Source organism: Neofelis nebulosa, chromosome 7 (assembly GCF_028018385.1).
Source record: "Neofelis nebulosa isolate mNeoNeb1 chromosome 7, mNeoNeb1.pri, whole genome shotgun sequence".
Lineage (NCBI taxonomy): Eukaryota > Metazoa > Chordata > Mammalia > Carnivora > Felidae > Neofelis > Neofelis nebulosa.
This window is the reverse complement of record NC_080788.1, coordinates 136,308,800-136,331,430: the sequence shown is the minus strand read 5'-3', so window position 1 is coordinate 136,331,430 and position 22,631 is coordinate 136,308,800. Positions and strand designations below refer to the sequence as shown.

General features: G+C 42.2%; 2 protein-coding genes across 6 annotated transcripts in view; one reads left to right on the top strand and one right to left on the bottom strand.

Moving 5' to 3' along the window:
* CPSF2 (cleavage and polyadenylation specific factor 2) overlaps positions 1-10,341 on the bottom strand; it is a 33,046-nt gene extending 22,705 nt beyond the window's left edge. The window contains exons 1-5 of one of the 3 annotated variants that reach the window (XM_058740059.1): positions 10,179-10,341; positions 6,411-6,472; positions 2,258-2,437; positions 881-1,040; positions 696-801 (exon numbers count right to left, since the gene is read on the bottom strand). In XM_058740059.1, the coding sequence (XP_058596042.1) occupies positions 696-801; positions 881-1,040; positions 2,258-2,406 (415 nt within the window). In that variant the 5' untranslated portion in view covers positions 2,407-2,437; positions 6,411-6,472; positions 10,179-10,341. Of the gene's footprint in view, positions 1-695; positions 802-880; positions 1,041-2,257; positions 2,438-3,107; positions 3,129-6,406; positions 6,473-10,178 lie in introns of those variants that run through there. The other 2 variants (XM_058740060.1, XM_058740061.1) reach the window with 2 other exon arrangements.
* Positions 10,342-10,494: 153 nt separating this feature from the next.
* On the top strand, positions 10,495-16,868 carry NDUFB1 (NADH:ubiquinone oxidoreductase subunit B1). Of its 3 annotated transcripts, none has more exons than XM_058740102.1 (3): positions 10,495-10,666; positions 15,677-15,821; positions 16,761-16,868. In XM_058740102.1, exons 1-3 carry the CDS (start codon positions 10,510-10,512, stop codon positions 16,795-16,797), a joined length of 339 nt encoding a protein of 112 aa, XP_058596085.1. In that variant the 5' UTR covers positions 10,495-10,509; the 3' UTR covers positions 16,798-16,868. The 3 variants fall into 3 exon arrangements, with proteins under 3 accessions (XP_058596085.1, XP_058596084.1, XP_058596086.1); XM_058740101.1 differs by having other exon boundaries at positions 10,594-10,747; XM_058740103.1 differs by lacking the exon at positions 10,495-10,666 and adding an exon at positions 13,215-13,264.
* The last annotated feature ends 5,763 nt before the right edge of the window (positions 16,869-22,631 follow it).

Below are 22,631 nucleotides of genomic sequence, written 5' to 3'. Positions count from 1 at the left end.
ATCAAATGTTTCTCCTTCTGCTAACCTCTAAACTCACAGAGTAACCATTCAAATCTCATTATGGTAAAAAATCTATCCTACAGAAAAATTAAGCGCAAGCAAAACTGTTGTGACCATTGTTATTTCTTGACTAAATCACCAGAGTCCACTGTTATGCCATTTTTTCAATTTCATTGCCAGGCTTCATATTTATGACAACCTTTAATACCTATCTCTCCACAGAGGAGAAATGTATACTTAAGAGAGGACTTCCTGACCTAATTACATAATAAACTTCTTAATATCCGATTCTAGAATTCAGTTATCTGCTACTATGCCGCCAAGGCACTGCATCTCCTTCAGGCCTGAACACCACCTCCAGTCACCAGAGCGGCTCTAGCCCCTCAACCCCACTGTGAAGTCCTAGGAGGAGGATGCGGCCACATCACCTTTGTGCACCATACACAGGAAACAGTAAGTTTTCCCCGGCTGCATGTGAAAAGGCTTGAGCTATTAACGTTTTGTTGCTATTTAGCCTGGACTATTTTAAAATCCAAACGACTTGGGAGAAGTTCAGCGTCCATATCAGAACTAATCAGATGCTAATCTTTGCTTTTTCAGACCACAGGCCCTAGGATATTTACTACAAATTCTCCCTGGACTTGTCAGCAGCTTAAACCCTGTTAGTCCAATTACTACTGCAGACATTCTTTTACCTTTCAAATTCACAATCTGAGAGAATTTTAACTGCTGTATCTTATCAAAGGCTGCATCCACATCGTCTAATGTAAAGAGCGTAAAGTCCTCTGTGTTGTGTCGAGACTAAAAGAAAAACACAAATAAAAGGTTAAAAATGATCACTGCAGGAGTACAAAAAGCTTTTTTTGACCGCTTCACTTACCTGGTAAAGATCATACATGAACATCTGTCCCATTTTATAAACAGGAATGGTCGCATAGATCGCACAATTCAGCCCCAGCTTCCCGACAGCAGACGGGAGGGCACCAAGATGAAGAGGATCAGGATGGGACAAGAGCACTGCATCAATCTGGTGAACATGCCTACAAGAACAGGATCAAAACGCTCTCTCCGTTTCTCCAGACTTGTTTTGAAGAGTAAAGACTATGCTGGGGTCAAAGAGGAAAACTAAGAGCTAAAGTTACGACACCAATCAATTTCAGTTATTACTACCCCCATGTTGCATAGATATCACAAGTATGGAATATGTTGCACAGAAACAGGTGATGTCTATACACAACTTTTTCAAAAAAAGGAAAAAGAGGGGCGCCTGGGTGGCTCAGTCGGTTAAGTGTCCGACTTCAGCTCAGGTTACGATCTCACGGTTCCTGAGTTCGAGCCCTGCATCAGGCTCTGTGCTGACAGCTCGGAGCCTGGAGCCTGGAGCCTGCTTGGGATTCTGTGTCTCCCTCCCTCCCTCTCCCCCTCCCCCATTCACACTCTGTTTCTCTGTCTCTCAAAAAATAATAAATAAACATTAAAAAAAATTAAAAAAGGAAAAAGAGAACCAGTAGACACACCACACAGAGTCTGATTTTGATTGGTTATCTTATATGCCATTAATTTAGGTTGAAGAACTCAACTTGAAATTTCAGAAATTGTTCATTCAGAAATGGCCACACGTTTATTATGGATTTTTGCCTCTGCTTTTTAGCATGGTGCCTGATAGCACATTCTCTACAGTGAAACTTCAATCAATCAATAAAGCACACACTCTCAGTGACAGAGAAAATTAGGAAAAAAAATGTTTTGCTACAAGTTCTAGTTTCCAAACATTTCAGTCCCCTTTCCTTCCATAATTAATATAACTGAAAACATAAGTGAATTTTTCTTTGATGGATCAGTATTGTTTTATATCACATGGTCAGTATTCTGGGCACCAATTCTCAGCGTAGAGCCTCAACACATAGAAAGTAAGCAAATGTGATCTGACGGCAGACCTTCCACAGGGAAGGTTTTCTCCTCTTCAAATTCTTCTAAACCTAATCTTCTCTAAAATTAGGGTGCAAAGATCTCCACTGGGACCCATTAGCCAAGTAACAATTAACATTTTACTGAATCTCAATAAACATAGCTCATAATACAATCAAAACTTTAAAAATGAAAACAGTCGCTTTTTGGCTCTTTGGCATGCAAAATCAGGTCTTTTACTATAAATCAGAGCAAAGAGAACATACACTGGGTCACATCAAAATGGTATCATGGTGTAGAAAAGAGAAGTTGATTTAACTGAAGTCTAAAAATAGGAGAAGTAACTTACTTCCTCAGGGAGTCTATAATATCCATAGAAAAGTGCTCATCCCAGCCACAGTCCAGGAGAAACCTAAACTCGTCAACTTGCAGAAGATAGCAAAGAGCAGACTCTTCCTGAACCCCCGAGAGGGTAGTTAATTTGATAATAGATGTCATTTTTGGTCCAAAAACAGCAATCCAAAAAGTTCTTTTAAAAGAAATAAAAATATAATTAAACACACATCATAGTCTAACACACGTAATAGACAAATTAACATTGTATCAAGTTTCTAAGTGATTAAAAATTCCATAAAGAGAGAAAGCAAACACATTAAAGACCTACTCCCATCACTGCTAAATTTGAAAACACAAAAATGACGTTACACACTCTTGTTGACAACGAGTCCTTCAGCGGCTCCTCAGTGTGGCTTAATGAAAAGCAGTGAACTTTAGAACGAGTTTCAGATCTGAAGCTACTACTATGTGGGTCTAAGCAATTAATTAACCTCTCCTCACTTATGTATGCCAGTCTATAAACATGAGTATTAATAATTCACATAAAAACGATGTTGAAAGATTTCAAATAATGTGTAAATTACACAGACTAGAGAACACCAAGTTCCCCGATAAATAAATGTATAATGAATTAACAAACTCATCCTCCAAGGTGACCTTGTGCTTCCTTTATTTTGCTCTGTGATGGCAATGATTTCACTGCATTACAATTAGTTTCGATGTCTTTCTCTCCTATTAGACCAGTGGTCCTTAAATAAACAGGCATGCTTGAGGATCTGATAAAAGTTTTGCACTCTTTCTTCTCCCCTCAGTCGTCAGGGAACAAACAAAAAAGGCACACATACTCAAAGAAATCCACGTACTTTTTAGGGAGTTTAATGTTAAGAACACTTGCACTGGAGAGTAAGCAACTACAAAAGACAGATGTAGAATCTTAAGCTTGCAATTCCTGAGAGAACCTGACACACAGTAAGTGCTCAACATATATTCGATGGAATTTACGTCGAGATGCCTACCGTATGAATTTCGAGAAGGTGTAACATGAACACATCTATTGGGATTTCAGACCTAGAACTGCGTGCTATTAAACACATGTGACAGAAACACTGATTAGCAGAGTACAGCTCCACAGCAACATTTCAGATCTTAGCTCCTCACACTACATTAGTCTTCCCTGGCCAACTGTGCAAGTTAGGAGAGGTCACGCATACCTGATGGCCTCTTACCAGCTGCCCAAGGTCCTATCAACACACTAAGGTAAACTGACTGTCACCTTTCATGACAGACTGTCAGGAGGCTAATCCCACCTCATGTCATCTTTCCTCTCGTCAGTCTCAGCCAAAGATCCAAGACTCCTGGGTTATCCATGATCACTGACGTGCACATCTGCCTGTCGGATCCAATCCCCTACTTTCTATCCCTCCCGGGTCCTTCCAGTACGTTCTCTGGGACGATGCCGCTCACACTCATCTGTAACCGCACCTCTTCTCTGAAGGTCCTCTTCACCTGGTAATCTTCACAGAAACTGGTTCTCCTGCCACCTCCTCACACGGTTTTCTTCTTCTTCTCGCACCCCCTGTGCCTCGAAAGCAGGAAGTATGCGTTCCTTGCTCCTCGCTGCAGCTCAAACCAGGTCTCCTCCTTCCTCCTTCAAATACTCCAGTCCCACGGAGCCTCACGCCTCCCAGCGGGCTATGAGCCTTCCCTCTCTCCTCCTCCCTGCTGACATCCGTTAACCTGACCTCATTCACGGACGACTTTCATTCCTGACTTGGTCTTCTTATTAACTTCACTACTGACTCTGGTGCCTGCCTTTCTCCACTCCCATAACCCTGTTTCACGTCAGCCACCCACCACTACAGGTATGCCCTAGACTTCTTCACCCGTGAGCTGCACCATTTCCAAAATCTGACCTTCCAGCATCTCACTCTCTCACTACTGCTTCGCTCACTCAGCAATCCCACTCCAGAAATCCTTCGGCCTCACCGAATCCCTCATCATCCACCAACCATGGTTTCACCCCCTCCAGTCTCCATTCACATCCTTACCATCAATCCACGACCCATCATGAGTATCTTGCAAATACCATCACGTGTCTCATTGCTCTAGTCCTTCTTGGTACCAACGTGGCAAAACCCCAACCCCGACTGACTCCAATCATTTGCTCTGCCTATTCCAGGAACTATATGTTGCCGGGGGGGGAGGGGAGGGGATGGGGGTCAATCCCACAACTGTGCGACCTGCTCTTTCAATTCATGGTCAAAGGTCCCGAGGAGGCACTAAGCACTACCCACCAACCTGAGTTTTCTTAGCTGGCTGACCACCTCTGAGACTGCTACTTGACATCATCTCTTCTCTGCTCTAGCATCATGCACTGCCCCCTCCGCCCTACTATCAGTTCATAATCCCACTTCATTCTTCAATCAGAAAATAGAAGTCATCAGACAAGAATTCCTTTTCCAATACCAAATCTATTAATGTATCTGCACGTACACTGTTGTCTCTCCCATTACATGAACTCAATAGCCCTGCTCCCTATGAGTAGTCTGGCTGCCATTCTCGTTTACCTTCTAGAGGACCGAACTTCTTCAGCCATGCCCTCTCTTCCCCACATCAAACCATGTATCACTGATGTGCCACTCCTATTAGCACACACAGATCCTCTAGAATTTCCCGATTTAAAAGAGCCCTCTCTTAATCCTGCTATCCCCGCAAGTCGTCCATCATTTCTATGTTCCCCTTTCATCGCAAAAGTTCTCAGAGGATTTGTCCACATGTGTCTCCACTTTCTTGCCTCCCATTCAGACTATCAAACCTGGCATCTTTGTCTACCAGCCCACTACTAGTGTGTTCATCAAGGTCACTGGCAAACCTCTACGCAATTTAAGCCAATGGCATTTCTCGGGCTTCCACTGACAGAAACTGTAGCAGCATTCGATAAAAGTGCTCCAGCCTCCCTGAAATGCTCTCCTCCTCCTCCCTCTGCTTCTGTGTCACCTCCATCCTAGTTTTCCTTGTATGTAACTGGCCACTCCCCAATCTCCTTTGCTATTTATTTTCTTCCACCTCAAATGTGGCAGTGTGCTTCAGCAGGACTTTTTTTTTTCCAGGTAATCTCACCAGTTCCACAGCCATAAATATCACCTGATCTCTGATGGCCTCATCCTTGAGTCCCTCCTTTACTTTGTATCCCACATCCGATCTATCACTAAGTGCTGCATTTTTACCTCCATTCTATTTCTCAAACTTCCCTTCTGTCTCCACTGTCACTAAGACCTCTAACTAGTTTGTACGTTTTCCCAGTCTCAAATTTATTCTGAGATGGTTTTTTAACAACCCGAAAGTCCTTCCCCAACTCAGTTATACCCTGTGACATCACTCTACTTCCCTCAAAATGCTTACTGCTCTCTATGCCTGCTAGTTACTTATTTCCTTGCTTTGCCCATCCCTGTCTTTCCTCCTCATCCCCGCACTAGACTATGAATTCCATGAAAAAACAGACCTGGTCAGTTCTGGTCACAGTTATCCTCCAATGTGTCCACAGTGCCTAACACATAGTGGGGAGGGGAGGGGAGTCAACAAAAGCTTAAATAAATGAAGTATGGCTAGTGTTAAATGAGCTTAGCGAACTGGCTACACCATCAACAGTTATCTAATCTTATGCATTTCCCGTTACTTGGGAGAGCTCTTTGAGGCTCGATCCTTTTTTGTGTCCTTACTATATATTATTAGCACATGTCTTAAACACATAGTGGTTGTTCCATAAAGAACTGATGAAACAAATAAGTTAAAATTAAAAATATGTGGACTTGGCATATTCCTATTTGTAAGGCATGAGAAGTACAAAGACATTTATTCTCCATTTGATGAAAAACATTTATAAATACAATTTTGGGAAGGAAATAAAAAAGTTCTCCCTGCCAAAAAGCTTCCTGTACCACAAGTATATTAGTGGCCTAAGAGAAACTCTTTTTCTACTCAAATCCACCTTCACTTCCACTTTATTTAGATTACAAGGTGGAAATAAAGTAGCTTGCAGACAGAAGTGAATGAGTTCATGTGAAAGCTTTTTGCAGATAGACCCAGGTTTCAACAGGTGAAAAGGTATTTTTAATACAATTGCTTATACTGTGGCTATATCTTTACTAGAGACATTCATCACTTACTGATATCTCAGTCGTATATAGGATGAAACACCATGAATTCACGGGAAGAGTTCTTCATAAATCTAAAAAATAAAGAGAGTCCGCTAAATGTGGTATAACAGATTTACTTCTGTTTTTAATTATGGTGTTTACCTTCTATGTCATGCCCTAAGGTGAACACATGAGCAGCAGCAAGTAGCATAAGAAATGATCCTGTTTTTAAAAAGAAAATCTGTCCTAATTTTTGGAAGCTGAACTTACATAAAACAAACAGAGATAATAACAGTCAAAAATATTGTACCAAATAGGTCACAATCAGGGGCTAAAATATGCAGTTTAGGAAATAAGATTTTAAAAACTGACATTAGCTTATGTTAATGAGAATCATAAAAGAGGTGAGATCTTAAATTACTCGTTAAGGATGGGCAGGACCCGAGAGACAAAAAGAAAAGGTATTTCAAACAGGGGAATAACATGACCAACGGCACAAAAAATGTACAGAGTGTTAGTGGAAAAAGCAGCTGGGCACACTTTCATATAAGCAAAAAAATGAAAGAAAAATTCTAATGAACAGAAAAGGGCCAGATAAAGGCCTTGGACTCTGGATCTAGTTCTTCAGGCAACAGAGAAACATTTTAAGATCCATTATCAAGTAAGATGACATAATACAGGAAATTCTGTATTTTAGGAAAATCAGTTGGTATGGATGATTGGTTTGGTAAGATACAGAGAGCAAGGAGATGAAAAGGAAGAGTATTTAGCAAACTACTTCCTCCTTTAGACTTTGCTGGTTCTATTTTGAGACTAAATGCCTTTGGTCTCAAATGTACTTTGTAACTATATGACATGAATTCATTAGTTCTTATCTAAGTAACCAAGGCTTGAAATTCTACATGTTTGATTCCTTCCTTTACTTTTTTTGAACAGTCTGTTACCAACTCCTGATTATTTTTCTTAGCCTCAAAATGCTTTCAAATGTATTATTCCCTTTCCATTCCTACCACCAGTACCTTAAAGCAGGACCTCATTACCTTACATTTGGGTTTCTCTGTTTCTCTGCCTCCAGCCTTTCCTCCCTTTCATCTCAACCTAAACATTACTGCCAGGTTAATGATCCTTTGCTCAGAAATCTTGGAAGGCTTCTTACTGCTTGAAAAAACAAAAACCTGAATGCTTTAACCGGCAGTGGAGGGCGCCAGCTCACCACTGTGTCAAGACCCAGTTCAAATCCCACCTCCTTACAAATTCCTCTATCATTAGTCTAGACTGCATCGGCTCTGCCCAACAAAAATATAATGCAAGCCATAAATGTAATTAAAAATTTTATTCACAGCCACGTTGAAAAGTTTTGGGTGAAATTACTTTTAATGTATTTTATTTAACCCAATATATTCAAAATATTATCATTTCAGCAGGTAATCATTATTAATAAATTGAGATATTCTACATCGTTTTTCTTACCAAGTCTTTGAAATTCAGTATGTATTTTATATTTACAGCATATTTCAAATCAATCTAACCACAATTTCAAGTGCTCAACAGCCACATGTAGCTCACGGCTGCAGTAACAGCACTAGGTCTAGACTCTAAAACCCATGCTTTCGTCTGTAGAGCACTGTGCTCTGCCACTCCTTAAGGTGCAGGCTGGCACCATTCTATTCTGATGTACATGTCTTAGGCTTGTTTTTTTTTTTTTTTTTTAAATGTTTATTTATTTTTGAGAGAGAGACAGAAAGCGCACAAGCAGGGGAGGGGCAGAAAGAGGGAGACAGAGAATCTGAAGCAGACTCCAGGCTCTGAGCCGTCAGCACAGAGCCTGATGCAGGACTCAAACTCACCAACTGCAAGATCATGACCTAAGCTGAAGTTGGAGGCTTAACCCACCTAGCCACCCAGGCGCCCCATCTTAGGCTTGACTTTAATGGTATCACCAACCATTTAGTCCCTTGGCCCAAAACCTCTGGAGTCACCCTCCCTCCACCAAATTGCTGCCACCAGTTCGAATCCTATTCAGAAAGGTCTCTCCAGGCACCTAGGTGGCTCAGTCGGTGAAGCGTCCAACTCTTGATTTTGGGTCAGGTCACCATCTCACAATTAGTGAGATCAAGCCCCATATTGGGCTCTGAGTAAATAGCATGGAGCCTACTTGGGATTCTATCTCCCTCTGCCCCCGCCCCCCACGAGCTCTCTCCCTCTCTCAAAATAAATAAACTTTTAAAAAAATTGTTTCTTTCACACCCATTACTATCCTACTTCAACTGAGGCACACATTACCTTACCTGAATGACTGCAATTTCCTCTTATCTAGTTTTCCTATTCCAAATTGATTCTCTGTACAGCTGTCAGAGACCACCCTGTGTGTGTGTGTGTGTATACACACACACACACACACACACACTCACGCCCTTTCCTTGTGCAAAGTATGTGCATGGCTCCCCTCTAACTACTGGATAAAGCCTGAACTCCTTAGCTGGAAATCAAGGTCCTTCACAAGTGGCTCTCAATCTCGCTCTTCCTTCGCCAACCACCCTTGCACTGCATGTTCCGGCACATTTATCTTCCCACTCTCCCTCAGCGCGCCAAAACTTCTCAAATCTCTGCAGCCAGGAATGATCTCCTCCCGAGCCTAGTAAATTCCTTGTGACCCTTCATGACCCAGCTCAAATAGTTATTCCTTTGTGAAGCCTTTTTGGTGGCCTCGGGCGGTTTATTTTCATTTAGCACAAACAGCACTAAGAATGTTTGCTGAATGGACGTTGAATGTATAGGCGAAGAGCAAAACTGATCATCTTTGTATCGCCAGTATCAAGCACAGCACTCAAAATCCTAACCTAACCACAGTACCCTAACCAGGTCATAAATTGCTTCCTTGAGTCTGACGGACTCATTCATCCCAATTACCAATTACAGTTACTTGCTCTCTCAATAACGACCTTGCATGTTGATGACAACCAAAAGGAACTACACAAAATCCAAGGGAAAACGAAGGAATCTGGGTTGGCCTTTGAACTCACGTGGTACAAAAAAGCCTCTTCCTGGTTAGTTCAGAAAGAGAAGCGGCTTCTTAAAAAAAAAAAAAAAAAAAAATCACAAGGGTTGCAAAATTAAAAAAGTGGGGATGGGTAATTGATAACTCAGGTTCGGCAGGTGGCAGGAGGCCACACTTGCCAGTGTTAAGGCTGGTGTGACCTCCAGTTTACTTAAGAGCTAGTAAAACAGTGACGGTGGAAGCGCTCGAGGGCAAAGCGAGGGCTGGGAGGGTGGGGAGGCTGGGGGGCGCGAGGCGCGGAAGGCCAAGACAATTTTAATAAAGCGTGGTTAACATCTTAAAAGGTCCCCGGAGTCGATTAACTAAAAAGGACGCCTACTTCGTGCCCAGTGCTTAGCAGTCTCGTGGCCTTTGAACCCGAGGCCACGGGAAGACCCCCAGCGAGGAGTCCAAGAACACGGTAACCACGAGGCCAAAGCTGGAGTCAGATTAACTCCTCCAACGCCGAGAAACAGGGCAGAGGAAAACAGCAAAAAAAAAAAAAAAAGGGGGGGGGAGCACATAGGAGTGAACCGTACGGACTGCCACAAAGACCGGGAGCTCTAGACCCCCGGAGAAATCACTTCTCTTTCCCTCGCTGAGCACTTCTGCCAGGTCCGGCCAGGACAGTCGCAACCGAAACCCCAGAAGCACGTCCCCAGCAGAGACCCGGCCGGAGTTGGAGCCAGGGTCTCCCCGGAGGGCCGAGGGCGCCCCCTCCCCCACCAAAGGGCTCACTCCTTTCCTCCGCCCTCACTTGCCTCGTCAGTCCTCCCCCAACGCCGTCCACTGCCCTTCCCAACCCCTAGTTGAATCCAGGTTCAAGAGCGAGAAAAGCTGATGCTCGCTCAGCAGCACCCGTGACGATCAGCCAGCAGAAGGCCCCCCGATGGCGGCCGCCATTTTGAAACTGGAGGCGAGCCGCTGAGGCGGGGAAGGCCCAGGGCGATACCATCTTCGAGGGGTAGAGACGAAGCTGTGGGAAGGAGATGGCGCTTTACCCCAACAAGTCCCGTCATCTTGCACCGAAGGTGTAGTTTTAGAAAATTTATAATGTGTGAAAAGCTAAAATAAATACGAGGAGAGTCAAACATGAAAAGGAAGAAGGGGTTCGGTTTCCCACCGCCACCCCTCTCTTCGAGCGGGCGTGGCGAATGGCAGGTCCCAAGGCCGCAGCTTCCGCCGGCGCCGGTGGCTAGGCTCGCCTTTGCCCTGGGTCGTGGGGTCCTTTTTGGTACCAAGGCCGCAGGTGGGTCCCGGGTCCAGGAGCGCCGAGGCGCCCCGTTGTGTAGGCAGGGAGGGTCCACCTCTAGGAAAGCCCTCGGCGGCGGTACGTGTAAGCGGGGGGGGGGGAGGGGGGGGTGGCCCGGGGCTTGCGAGCGGTGGAGACGGGGAAGGGAAATGGGGGTTTCTTCCCGGGGACGGCTGGGCTCCCGTTTTGCGCCTGGCGGCTTTTGGAAAGGGTGGTGGGAGGCTGTCATTATTGGAAAACGTCTTTAAGGGATAACCCGGTGACCGCCCTTGGCCGGGCCGCAGAGGTTACAGGCCGGGGTCGCACTCCAGGCTCAAGGAGGGAAGCCGCTGCTTCTCTGCCAGCATCACATATTCGTCCAGGTTTCAGCGTTCTGTCTCCTCGTTGCTCTAGATTGGAAACCTCGTTCTCTTCCAAATCGCAAACCTTCTTGAGCCGGCCATTGCGCGCGCGTAAACACAAACACACACACATATCACTTTAAAAATGTAATACTGCATTTGTGCTTGGTTTCCAGGGTGGATATGTCATTAAGACGTTTCCAGATCTCAAGCAGTTCAGTTTCTCCACGCATCCCGCACTGCTTTTCATCGATCATATATATGGTTCAAAAAAATGTCGATCTAAAGTGCTGTGGGGACCTATTAGAGATTAGGATTTAATTTTTGAAATATCTATTCATTTATGTTTTTACAACGTAAATTGGCTTACAAAAATGCATACCAGATTCAGTTTTCTTTTTAGAAGTTACGCGAGAAAAATTGGGTTGAAGGAAAAGTAATGTTAAGAAAAATAAGATAATCCTGAGTGAGGTCGGTCTAAATGTTTACCTCTAGAGTTACCTTAACGGACAATAAAGCACAAGTAGCTTGAACCAAGGAGCCACCCTGCCTGAGTATTAATCCCAGCTCTACCACTTAACTGCATTTGTCACAATATGCAAGTTGATTGTCCCTGGATTTCCTCATGAAAAAAATGTGCCTCCTACATCGGGGACATTAGTGCAGACACGCATAGTGTTGTGAAGATTACATGAGGTTAGTGATGGTGAAAAGCAGTAAGAACCGTACCTGACAGTGCTATATGAGTCTGCTCTTTCTAGAGGTAGGGCAAAAAATTTGGAACATTGGTAACAGAGGACAGGTGATAAGTTAATGATTCCTTGAGTCTGTAAGAGAAAAAACAATTCGTTTTTCTTAGGAATACCATAGCAAGTCCCAGTTCTAAAGTAAAAGCAGAATTTTTCATGAGTCTTCCGTGGAAAGAAGACAGTACTAAGTGCAGTCTTCTCTTGGTCACCCATGTGGATGTCACTCTTCATCCAAACCTAGGCTTGTTTCATTGGAGTCTGTCCCAGGACCTCACTGCTGTTTGTCCATCACTGGAAGCCCTCTGTGGTCTTGGGCCCATGACCAGAGCCTGTCTATACTCCACCTTCTAGCCATTCTTCCGGGAATCATTCTAGCTCACTCTTAGGTCCATAAATCTTTGTCCTCCCTGGTCATCCACTCACAGTGAAATACAGGGGACAAATTATGTTCAGTGCCACTGCTCCCAAAGTCCATTAGATAGATGATACAAGTGTAATATGAAATGCTTGTGGGACTAAGATTTGTCATTTACCTCCAAGCAATAGAATCATGGTGGCTGGACCCAGTTCTGTATTTTGAACATACAGAATCCTTCCATCGACCAGTCTTCACCTGTGGAATATATGTGAGAGCCTATATGGAGCCAGGGCATCAGAGGCTTGTCTCAGAATCTTCTCAGAATCTCAGAGTAGAGCCAGACAAAATACCTACTTGCCCTGTTGGAAGAATGCCAACAATAATGGCTTATAGCCCACGGGTGGCCATGGGCTTATTTAAAACAGTCTCGGACTGAGTCACCAGGCATTTTTTAAAATGCAAACACTATCTCGGGATGCCTGGGTGGCTCAGTGGGTTGAGTGTCTGACTTCAACGCAGGTCATGATCTCGCGGTTGACGAGTTCGAGCCCCACGTTGGGCTCTGTGCTGACAGCTCAGAGCCTGGAGCCTGCTTCAGATGCTGTGTCTCCCTCTGTATTCCCCCCCCCCCCCCCCCGCACTCATGCTCTGTCTCTCTCTGTCTCAAAAATAAAATAAGCATTAAAAAAAAAATGCAAACACTATCTGACTCTGCTGTGCTGTTAGGCTTGACCCCTATTAAGAAATTTGAGGAATCTGTAGCAACAGGTGACAATACATGAGAGCTTGATTTCTACAGAGGCCTATCTTGTCTAGTATTCTGCATTTTCCTGCTTTCAAAGTTACATTGTTTGATTAAGGCATGTATTATTCCCATATTTGACTGGCTCAAGTTTATAAAACAAGGGGCTATAATTTGGTGGGCACTTGGTCAGATTCACAAAAAGTGCTTTGTATCTAAAATGCAAATAATGTTACTTAAGGCACAATGCTAAGAGAGCCACCATCTTCTAGAAAATAAGATGAGGTTACCCAAGAACTATTTGCATCAAATTAGCTAACTAAATCAATTCTTTGAGTTACAGGTTTTTCCAACCCCACCCAGAAGGAGGACCAAGGAGTCTCTATTTTTGATAAAGACTGCCAGGTGCTTTTTAATTTTTTTTTTAATATTTGTTTATTTTTGAGAGAGCACGAGCTGGGGAGAGGCAGAGAGAGAGAGAGGGAGACACAGAATCCGAAGCAGGCTCCAGGCTCCGAGCTGTCAGCACAGACCCCGACGCAGGGCTCGAACCCAAAAACCGTGAGATCATGGTTGGAACCAAAGTCGGACACTTAACCGACTGAACCACCCAGGAGCCCCAGGGCTCCCCAGGTGCTTTTGATGTGCAGGCAAGTTTGAGAATAACAGCTGTAGACAATAGACTAAAACTTTAATGCCGGAACTATAAGTTATATATTTTAAATACCTCATTTACTTTTCATAATTTTCCAGATTGGTGATATTCAGACTGGAACCTGCTATATGTAATATTACACCTTGTTAAATAGAGTACATAGTAATTGTGCAGCTTTTCACTTCATGGCCATTTTCTAGCCCAGTGCCTTTAGATAGTGATTAAGTTTGAGAAATATAGTAATAGAATGTGTAAGTATGAGAAATGGTATCGTAGGAGGAGAGGCAGGATCCAGTCTACCTAATCCTAGCAGTTTCGTGCTAAGCACTTTTGTTGGCAGTAACGTGTTCTCTTACTAGGGTATTGTCCTGTGCCTTCTCAGCCATTGTATATTATTTATTCATTTTAGATTCATATATAGGCAGATGTATTTTGAGTTCATCTTTAGGTACACATTTTTACAGAAAACTGACAATGCAACTATGTTTTTATGGAATTAGTGCAAATTTATTTTCCATTTGGTAGCTTCTAGTTCTAGTCTTCCTCTTCTACCTTTTAGGAACTCTTAGAACTTAAAATCCCTTAAGTCCCATGAATTCAGGAAGAGATCAGGAATATCAATTCAGGAAGAGAGGCATTGTGATCTAATAGAATACAGAGCTTTGGAGCAAACCTGAGTTTGAATTCCAGCTCTGTACTCAATTTTAGGTTAAGGTGTTTTCTAATCTGTAAAATTAGGATAATAATAGTTATTTCATGTTACATATAAGACTGTATGATGGCTCCGGTACCTAGTAGTTGTTCTCCGAAAGTAAATTCCCTCCTGCCCATATCTTTTGTAAAATCACTGATTGATATTGAGATCTACCATGACATTTTTTTTAATGTTTATTTATGTTAGAGAGAGTGGGGGAGCGGCAGAGACAGAGGGAGACAGAATCCAAAGCAGGCTCCAGGCTCTGAGCTGTCAGCATAGAGCCCGATGCAGGGCTCGAATTTAGAAACGGCAAGATCATGATCCAAGCCGCAGTTGGACACAACCAGCTGAGCCACCCAGGCGCCCCTAGCATGACATTGTTGAATGTGGTTATTTTTTTTAATTTCTCTCATATCTTCATTTACTTTCAAAAATTAGTTTCAGCTTTGTGCTGTAGCGGTATCATAGCTAATGGGGTTTATCCGAGTCACAATTACTGCTAAGTCAAAAATTAGTCTTCAATATTTATAGCTTTATCTAAAGAATTTGGTTTTTGGCATAATAGTATAATTGTATTTTAGTATTGTAAGAGGTCCTAAAAGATTTTTTTTTGGTCTTAAAAAGATTTTACATGTGTAAAAGTTTTAAGTTAACAGTAGGAGGATGCAAATACTCAGCTTTTGCAAGTGGAATTTTTTATACTCCATTTCTCTGCACTGTACCATATCAGATCACTAGTGGAACTAGAAAAAAAGTTAATAAGCTGATTTTAGTGCAATGCAATTTTTAAACTTTTTTTTTTTAAGTTTATTTATTTTTGAGAGAGAGAGACAGAGTGTGAGCGGGCAAGGGGTAGAGAGAGAGAGGGAGACAGAGAATCCGAAGCAGGTTCCAGGCTCTGAGCTGTCCCCACAGACCCCAACTCAGGACTTGAATTCATGAACTGTGAGATTATGACCTGAACCGAAGTCGGACGTTTAACCGACTGAGCCACCCAGGCACCGCATAGTGCAATGCAATTTTTCTATTACCATTGTCACCTATATAATCGTCGAGTAGATTTTAAGTTGTATACTGCATTCTGATGCTGAGCAAATTTGAAGAGGCTTATTATGCTTTTAACATTTACTAAATTCAGGATTAGCTCTCTGTTTCAGATGCAATTAAAAAAATTTTTTTAATGTATTTATTTTGGGAGAGAGACAGAGGGTGTGTGCACGAGTGGGAGAGGGGCAGAGAGAGAGGATGCAAGCAGGCCCTGAGCTGTCCGCACAGAGCCCAAAGTGGGGCTCGACCACACCAACAGTGAGATCATGACCTGAGCTGAAATGGAGTCAGAAGCTTAACCGGCTGAGCCACCCATGTGCCCCAAAATGCAATTTTTCAAGATATTTCAAAGGCAGTTATATTTCTGCTCATTCTTCTTTTTTGTTGTTGTTTTTGTGTTTTGTTTTTTTTTTTTTAGCATTCATGATGAACGTAATTCAGATTGTTCGTGACCACTGGGTACATATACTTGTGCCTGTGGGATTTGTCCTTGGATGTTATCTAGACAAAAAGAGCGATGAAAAGCTAACTGCCTTCCGGAACAAGAGTTTGTTGTTTAAAAGGTTAGTTTGTACGTTTGTTTTAAACCAACAATTGGCCAGCTTTTGGTAATACTCTTTAATACCATGTGTGCCAAAAATAAGCAGAAAGGGTAAATTTTCCCCCAACTACTTATATTCAAGTGCTATCATTTTGTAGTATTATTTGTCGTTTAATCTTTGGATAAAACCGAGTGGTTACCTTTCGAATAACAGGTCTTCAGTTTATGAACAGGGTATTTCCGATGTTTGAATTTTTTTTTTTTTTTTTTTTTTTTTTGGCATTCAGGGTACATTTGTAATACAGAAACGAAGTTTTAAACTAGCTCACCAAAGCCTACTTTAATGTGGCTTTCACACACATTATCAGACAGCATTTTACATAAACCAGAATGTAGCTGAAATATATGATACCAATAGTGGCTCGGTGCTACGTTTGCAGCCACACTGCTGGAGAGCTCTAGACACGGTGGCCAAGTGATCAGAAGGCAGCTGACCGCTGCCTGGTCCCGTTGTGTCTGGAGATGGCTTTTTTGGCAGCAGAGAGGTAGTTAGCAAGGCAGGGTGCCTGCCACTGGGTGTCACCTAGGTGGGAAGAAGCTCCGGGGACCAGAGGCTTGAGCAGCATTCACAGTCCCTATGTAGAGGAGGTCTATGGTTAGGGATTTCAAGAACGATCACACACATGAATTAGAAAGGGTTTAGAAAACCTCAAGTGAACAGAGGATAAAAGCTTTCATACAGACTGAGAAATTACGGTTCCTAAATCTAGAAAAATGAAATTGAAGGGCTGGTAAAAGTTTAAAATCATGAGAGAATAGAATGGCTCTGTTGAGTCTATATAAAAACTTTAATGGGTCAGTTTAATAGAATATAAAATATTGAACTCATGCTCTTCTTTTTCTCCCCCATGAAAGTTTAATTTATACCTTTTCCTTTCCTTCCTTTCTAATTTCCACACAGGGAATTGAGACCCAATGAAGAAGTCACCTGGAAGTAAAGGCTGTGACTGAAATACAGAATGTTCACATTTTAAAAATTGGGAGAGAAATAAAAACACATTCATTATTTCATTTAAAGTGTGACTCTTTTTATGTTGGAGTAATCTTCCACGTTTCAAGTGATAGGCACCCATAGCTTAAAAATAATTATTGAGCACTTGATTATGCACATTGATGTTAAATTTACAATCAGCATTTCGTTTTCTTTTCCCCATTTTAGACCATAGCACTATTAAATCATATAGCAATTTTTTCCTCAGGTAGTTTTCAGAAAAGTGTTTTCAAATTATGTGCTTTAGAAGGATGACACTAGCTGAAAATTTTGGTGACCTTGAGTTTGGCAAAGACTTCTTAAATACAACACCTAAAGCATGAACTAGTTTTAAAAACTTTTGCTCTTCAAAAAATACTGTTCCAAAAATGAAAATGCAGCCATAAATTGGGAGAAACGTAATGTACAACAACTTATTATCTAGAATATGTAAAGAACCCTTCTACCTTAATAATAAGACAACCCAGTTTTTTAAAACAATTCACTTATTTTTTTAAGTAATCTCTACACCCAGTGTGAAGCTCAAACTCAACGACCCCCAGATCAAGAGTTGCACGCCCCACTAACTGAGCCAGCCAGACACTCCCAGCCCAATTTTTTTAAATGAGCAAAAGATTTTAATAGACACTTTACCAAAAAAGATAAGATGGCAAATAAAGTACATGAAAAGACTCCCAACATCAGCAGTCATTAGGGAAATGCAAGTTTAAGCCACAATGGTACCGCGACACACCTATTCGAATGGTTCAAGTTAAAAGATTGATGTATTTACCAGTGTTGGCAAGGAACTGGACCTCACACACTGCTGGCAGGAGCGTGACCTGGAGTTGGCAGTTGTGGCACTTTGGAAATCCAGTTTAGTGGTTTCAAATGGGAATAACACCTACCATATGCCCCAGCCATTCCGCTCTGAGATACTCCTCCATAACGGAGAGCCTCCTTTCACACAAAGACTTCCATGAATATGCATAGTCCAATATTAAAGATAACCCAAATGTCAATCAAGTCAATACACTGTGTTAAACCCGTACAATGGAATACTACTTGGCATTAAAGGAATGATCTAGAGTGCCCGGGTGGCTTAAGTTGGTTGGGCCACTGACTTCGGCTCAGGTCCTGAACTCACGGCTCATGAGTTCAAGCCCCATGTTGGGCTCTGTCCTGACAGCTCAGACCCTGGAGCCTGCTTCGGATTCTGTGTCTCCCTCTCTGCCTCTGCCCCACTCCCTCCTCCACTCATGCTCTAAGGTAAATATTAATAAATAAATAATTTTTAAAAAGGAATGATCTAATGCTTCAACATTAATGAATTTCAAATTAATTATCCAGGATGAAAGAAGCCAGACAAAAAGCATACGCTTTACGGTTCCACTTACATGAAATGTTAGAAACTGTAAACTGTAGTAACAAAGCAGATCACTGGTTGCCTGGAGGCGCAAAGTCCAGAAAAGGGTTAGAGGTAAGAATGACCAGGGAGGGGCAGCACCTGAGTGGCTCGGTCCATTGAGTGTCTGACTCGGTTTTGGCTCAGGTCATGGTCTCACAATTCGTGAGTTCAAGCCGTGTGTCGGGCTCTGTGCTGATGATATGAAGCCTGCTTGGGATTCTCTGTCTCCTCTCTCTCTGCCCTTGCCCTGCTCTCTCCATCTCTCTCAAAAAATAAATAAACATTAAAAAAAAATAATATGAATTACAAGGGGGCACAAGGAAACTTTGCTTCGGATGGTTCCATGGATGTATACATGTCATCTGTTGTATTCAACTACCTCTTCTCAGAAAACATTTTGTTTTAGATAATACTGGATTTAGGAGAAGTAATATTACAATGAAATGATACTCCCCAATTATCAATGATTCTTGTCAGGACTCTGGACACTGAATCTGACACACCTTCCATTTTAAAATGTGAAATGGTTAAAATTCCGTTAAGCTATTTGGTCTTCAGTAACAACAAAATGAACACCAGATTAAACTTAGAATATACGGTGTTCAAGAAAACAGAAATATCTGTGCAATCTCACTTGTTGACATAAAACTCCAATGAAGTAGATTAGAGAAAATCTGAGTGGCCCGAGGTGGCATAAGAAGTCTACTAGTAGTGGGTCTGTTTGGTCTGCTGTCTCACCAGCAACTCTCCTGATTAGCTCAGTAACTTCTCTCTCCCACTGAATTATCGTAATACTTTCCTGTGCCAATCAGTCAAAAAGAATTCATGCATTTATTCACTGCTCTGTACCAACCCTTGATACAAAGACTAAGACTCCTCTGCCCCTCAAAAGCTAATAGTTCAGTAGCATATAAAGTAATAGGTCCAGTATGGTGTAATGAGTGCATTCCTATAGGCACGTGCAAGGTATAGTGGCACAAAGGACTTCGTTAGAAGACTCTGGAAATCAAGGGAAGCAGCTAGTGTGATGAGCAGGGGGAATTCTGGGAGATAGAGCTGGACAGGTAGTTGGTCCAGGTCACTAAGTGCTTTTTAAGCTAGCAGTGGGAAGCCACTGAAGGATTTTAGAGTAAGATTTGTGTAATTAGTATTTAAAGATCCCTCCCAATATAAGCTCCATGAAGATGGGACTGTTTGTTTCATGGTTACGGTCCCAGTGCCTGACACATAGTAGTATTCCATTTGTTAAAAGGAAGAAAAACTGATGAGATTTGCATGTTTGAGAGGTCATTGACAGTACTATGAATCTTACATATTGAGACTGGAATTAGAAGACCAATTCAGAAATCCTCAAACCAGGCTGGCTACACAACAGACCAAGAGGGCTTGAACTACCAGCAGCAATGAAGAAAGAGGGGAGACAGTGAATACACAACATTTGAGGACTGACCAATGCAAGGAGTGAGGGGGAAGAGTTAGGGAATCACGAATCATTCCCAGACACTTGGCTTCATTAATTCATTTGAAAGACATCAACTACCAAATGGTCATAAGACATGGGCCCTGCCATCATGACATTTATAGGATGTTGGGGAAGATGTATGGTTAAACCAACTATTATGATACTGTGTAAAAGTGACTATGTATGATAGAGGCACATACAGGAGCTCAGAAGGGGGAGAGGGACTTCTAAATTCAGTGGAAAGCAGGGAACATTTTCTATAGGGTATAGTCATTGAGTTTTGAAGGATGATATGAGTTATCTTACAAAGTTAAAAGTTTAGGATGTGCTGAATAACAAGTGGAATTATAAGAATAGGAAATGCAACACATTTAATATGCAGATCATACACTGTTTCAATGGCAAAGCCAAAACCAGAACTTTCATTCTGACTCCCAGGCATCAGTCTTTTCACTTTACAATGTTCCCTATCAATCACATGCTCAACAGGTGGGGGAAGCCCTAATGAAATGATTAGTATTAATTCAACATCACTGAATATTGCCGGGAGGATTTAAGAGGGAACGAAACAATGAGTCCTTCAGCATATTGTTCATCCTAGTAAGCAGTTACTCACTAGAGAGAGTTAAAGCATGTCCTTCCAAAACTCAAGTCCACCCAGAACCAAAGACCTTGTTTGGAAGTAGGTTCTTTGCCAATGAAATTAGTTAAAGATCGCAGCGTGAATTAAGGTAAGACCTAAATCCAATCATTGGTATCTTATGAGAGGACAGAGACACACAGAAGGAAGATGGCCATGTAAAGACCAAAGCCAAGGTTGGAATTCTGCAACCGCAAGCCAACTAACTAATAATGCTAGGAGCCTTTAGAAGCTGGAAGAAGGAAGGATTTCTCCCTGTGGCTTTGGAGCATGGGCCTGCTGACACCTTTGTTTCAGACATCTGGCCTCAAGAACAACAAGAGAATACATTTCTGTTTTTAGCCACCAAGTTTGTGATGATTTGCTGTGGTAGCCATATAAAATGAATATAATCACATTTTTTTCTGAATAAGTAATACAATATAGTTCAAAAATCAAGAATAAAATTGTATACTGTGAAAAGTCTCCCTCCCACCCCTGCCTATTTGCCTAGTTCCCTTCCCATCTCAAACATGTAGGTAACCTCTGGGTCTCCTATATAGTCTTCCAGAGATTTGTAATGTATATAAGCAAAAAAAGTAAACACATGTTTCTGTACATAGACACAAACTTTCTTTTAAAAAAATCAGGAAAAAAAGTGGTTTGCATATTTTTTCACTTCGTGAGATCATGATTTGTTTCCCCAGTCAGTCCACAGTTCCTTAAGAACATGCATGGACTGTTTCCCCAATATGGGATTGTGGACTGTGCACACAGCATCATCTGATAAATGGTAACTAAATCCTATCCCAGAGCACCCGGTCCTCACTGGACTCTCCATTTCCTTACCTCCTGCTGCCCCTTGTGTTCCTCTGAACCTGCACTCACCAAAGTCAACAATAGTCTCCATAGCAACACAATTTAGTGGAGTCCTGATGTTGCTGGACCTCTTGGCAGCAACTGATACTGACTGCTCCTTGAAACGTTCCCTTCTCAGGGCTTTGATAACTTTACACTCCCCTGCTTTTTCCTCCCTTCTCTTCCACTACTCCTTCTCTACCCTCAAGATTCTGCTTTAGATCCTCTTCTCAAGCTCTTCCTTTTCTTCTAGATGATTTTATTCACTCCTGTGAATAACTCCCTGCTCTATAGCAAAACCAAACCCCTGAACTCCAGACTATCTATCTTTTAAAAAATATTTATTTATTGGAAGAGTGCAAGCGGGGGAGGAGCAGAGAGAGGGGACAGAGGATCCAAAGCAGGTTCTGCACTTACAGGCTGACATCAGCAAGCCCAAAGAGGGGCTCCAACAAGATCATGACCTGAGCTCAACCAACGGAGCCACCCAGGTGCCTCTATCTATCTATCTATCTATCTATCTATCTATCTATCTATCTATCTATCATCTATGTGCCCACCCATTACTTTTCTCATGGATCATAGGTTTGTCAAATTCAACATCTCTAAGAGGTAACCTCTATCTTCTCTTTCCCAAACCTTGCCCTTCCTCCTGCTCCTGCCACAGTGGCTGCCTAGGGCAGAAACCCAGACATCATCCCTAATGTTTCTATGTCCCTCACTTCCCACGGTCACCAAGTTCTGTTGAGTCTCCACGATTCCTCATTCTCTCTCAAAACGGTCTCCTCTCGACTGCAGGTCAATACTCTAGTCCAAACACCATCAGCTCTCCTAAGACTCCCTCGACAGCGTCAGCTCTTTTCTGTAGCTAGTGATCTTTATAAAATGCAAATCTGAGCATGTCTCTTCTCCTTTAAAAACTGTATATAACTCCCTAACTGCCTTTAAAAGGCATACCTTCCTGGGAGCACCTGGGTGGCCCACATTGGGTTCTCTGTTGTCAGTACGGAGTCAGCTTCAGATCCTCTGTCCCCCTCTCTCTGCCCCTTGCCCACTCTCTCTCTCTCAAAAATAAATAAACATTAAAAAAAAATTTTTAAAGCATACCTTTCTTAATTTCAAGGTGCAAAATCTGCTTCTTCCCTACTCCTTCAGTTTCCTCAAATACCTTCCCCCCATTTTACTGGATTTTTCAGTTTCTCCAACTCATGCTTCCTCTTCAGGGCCAGAACACAGACACTAATAACAAGGTGTATGGATTTGGACCCCAGCGCAGCAACTTACCAGTTGACTTTGTTCACCCTTCTTTTCTTAATCTCCCTGTGCATCAGTGTCCTCATAGGTAAAATAGGGATCATAACAACACCTACATCAAAGGTTGTATTAAATTCGTTAATATATGCAAAGTAGTTTAAGAAGAATAATGCCTACCTTACAGTAAGCTCTGTATAAGTA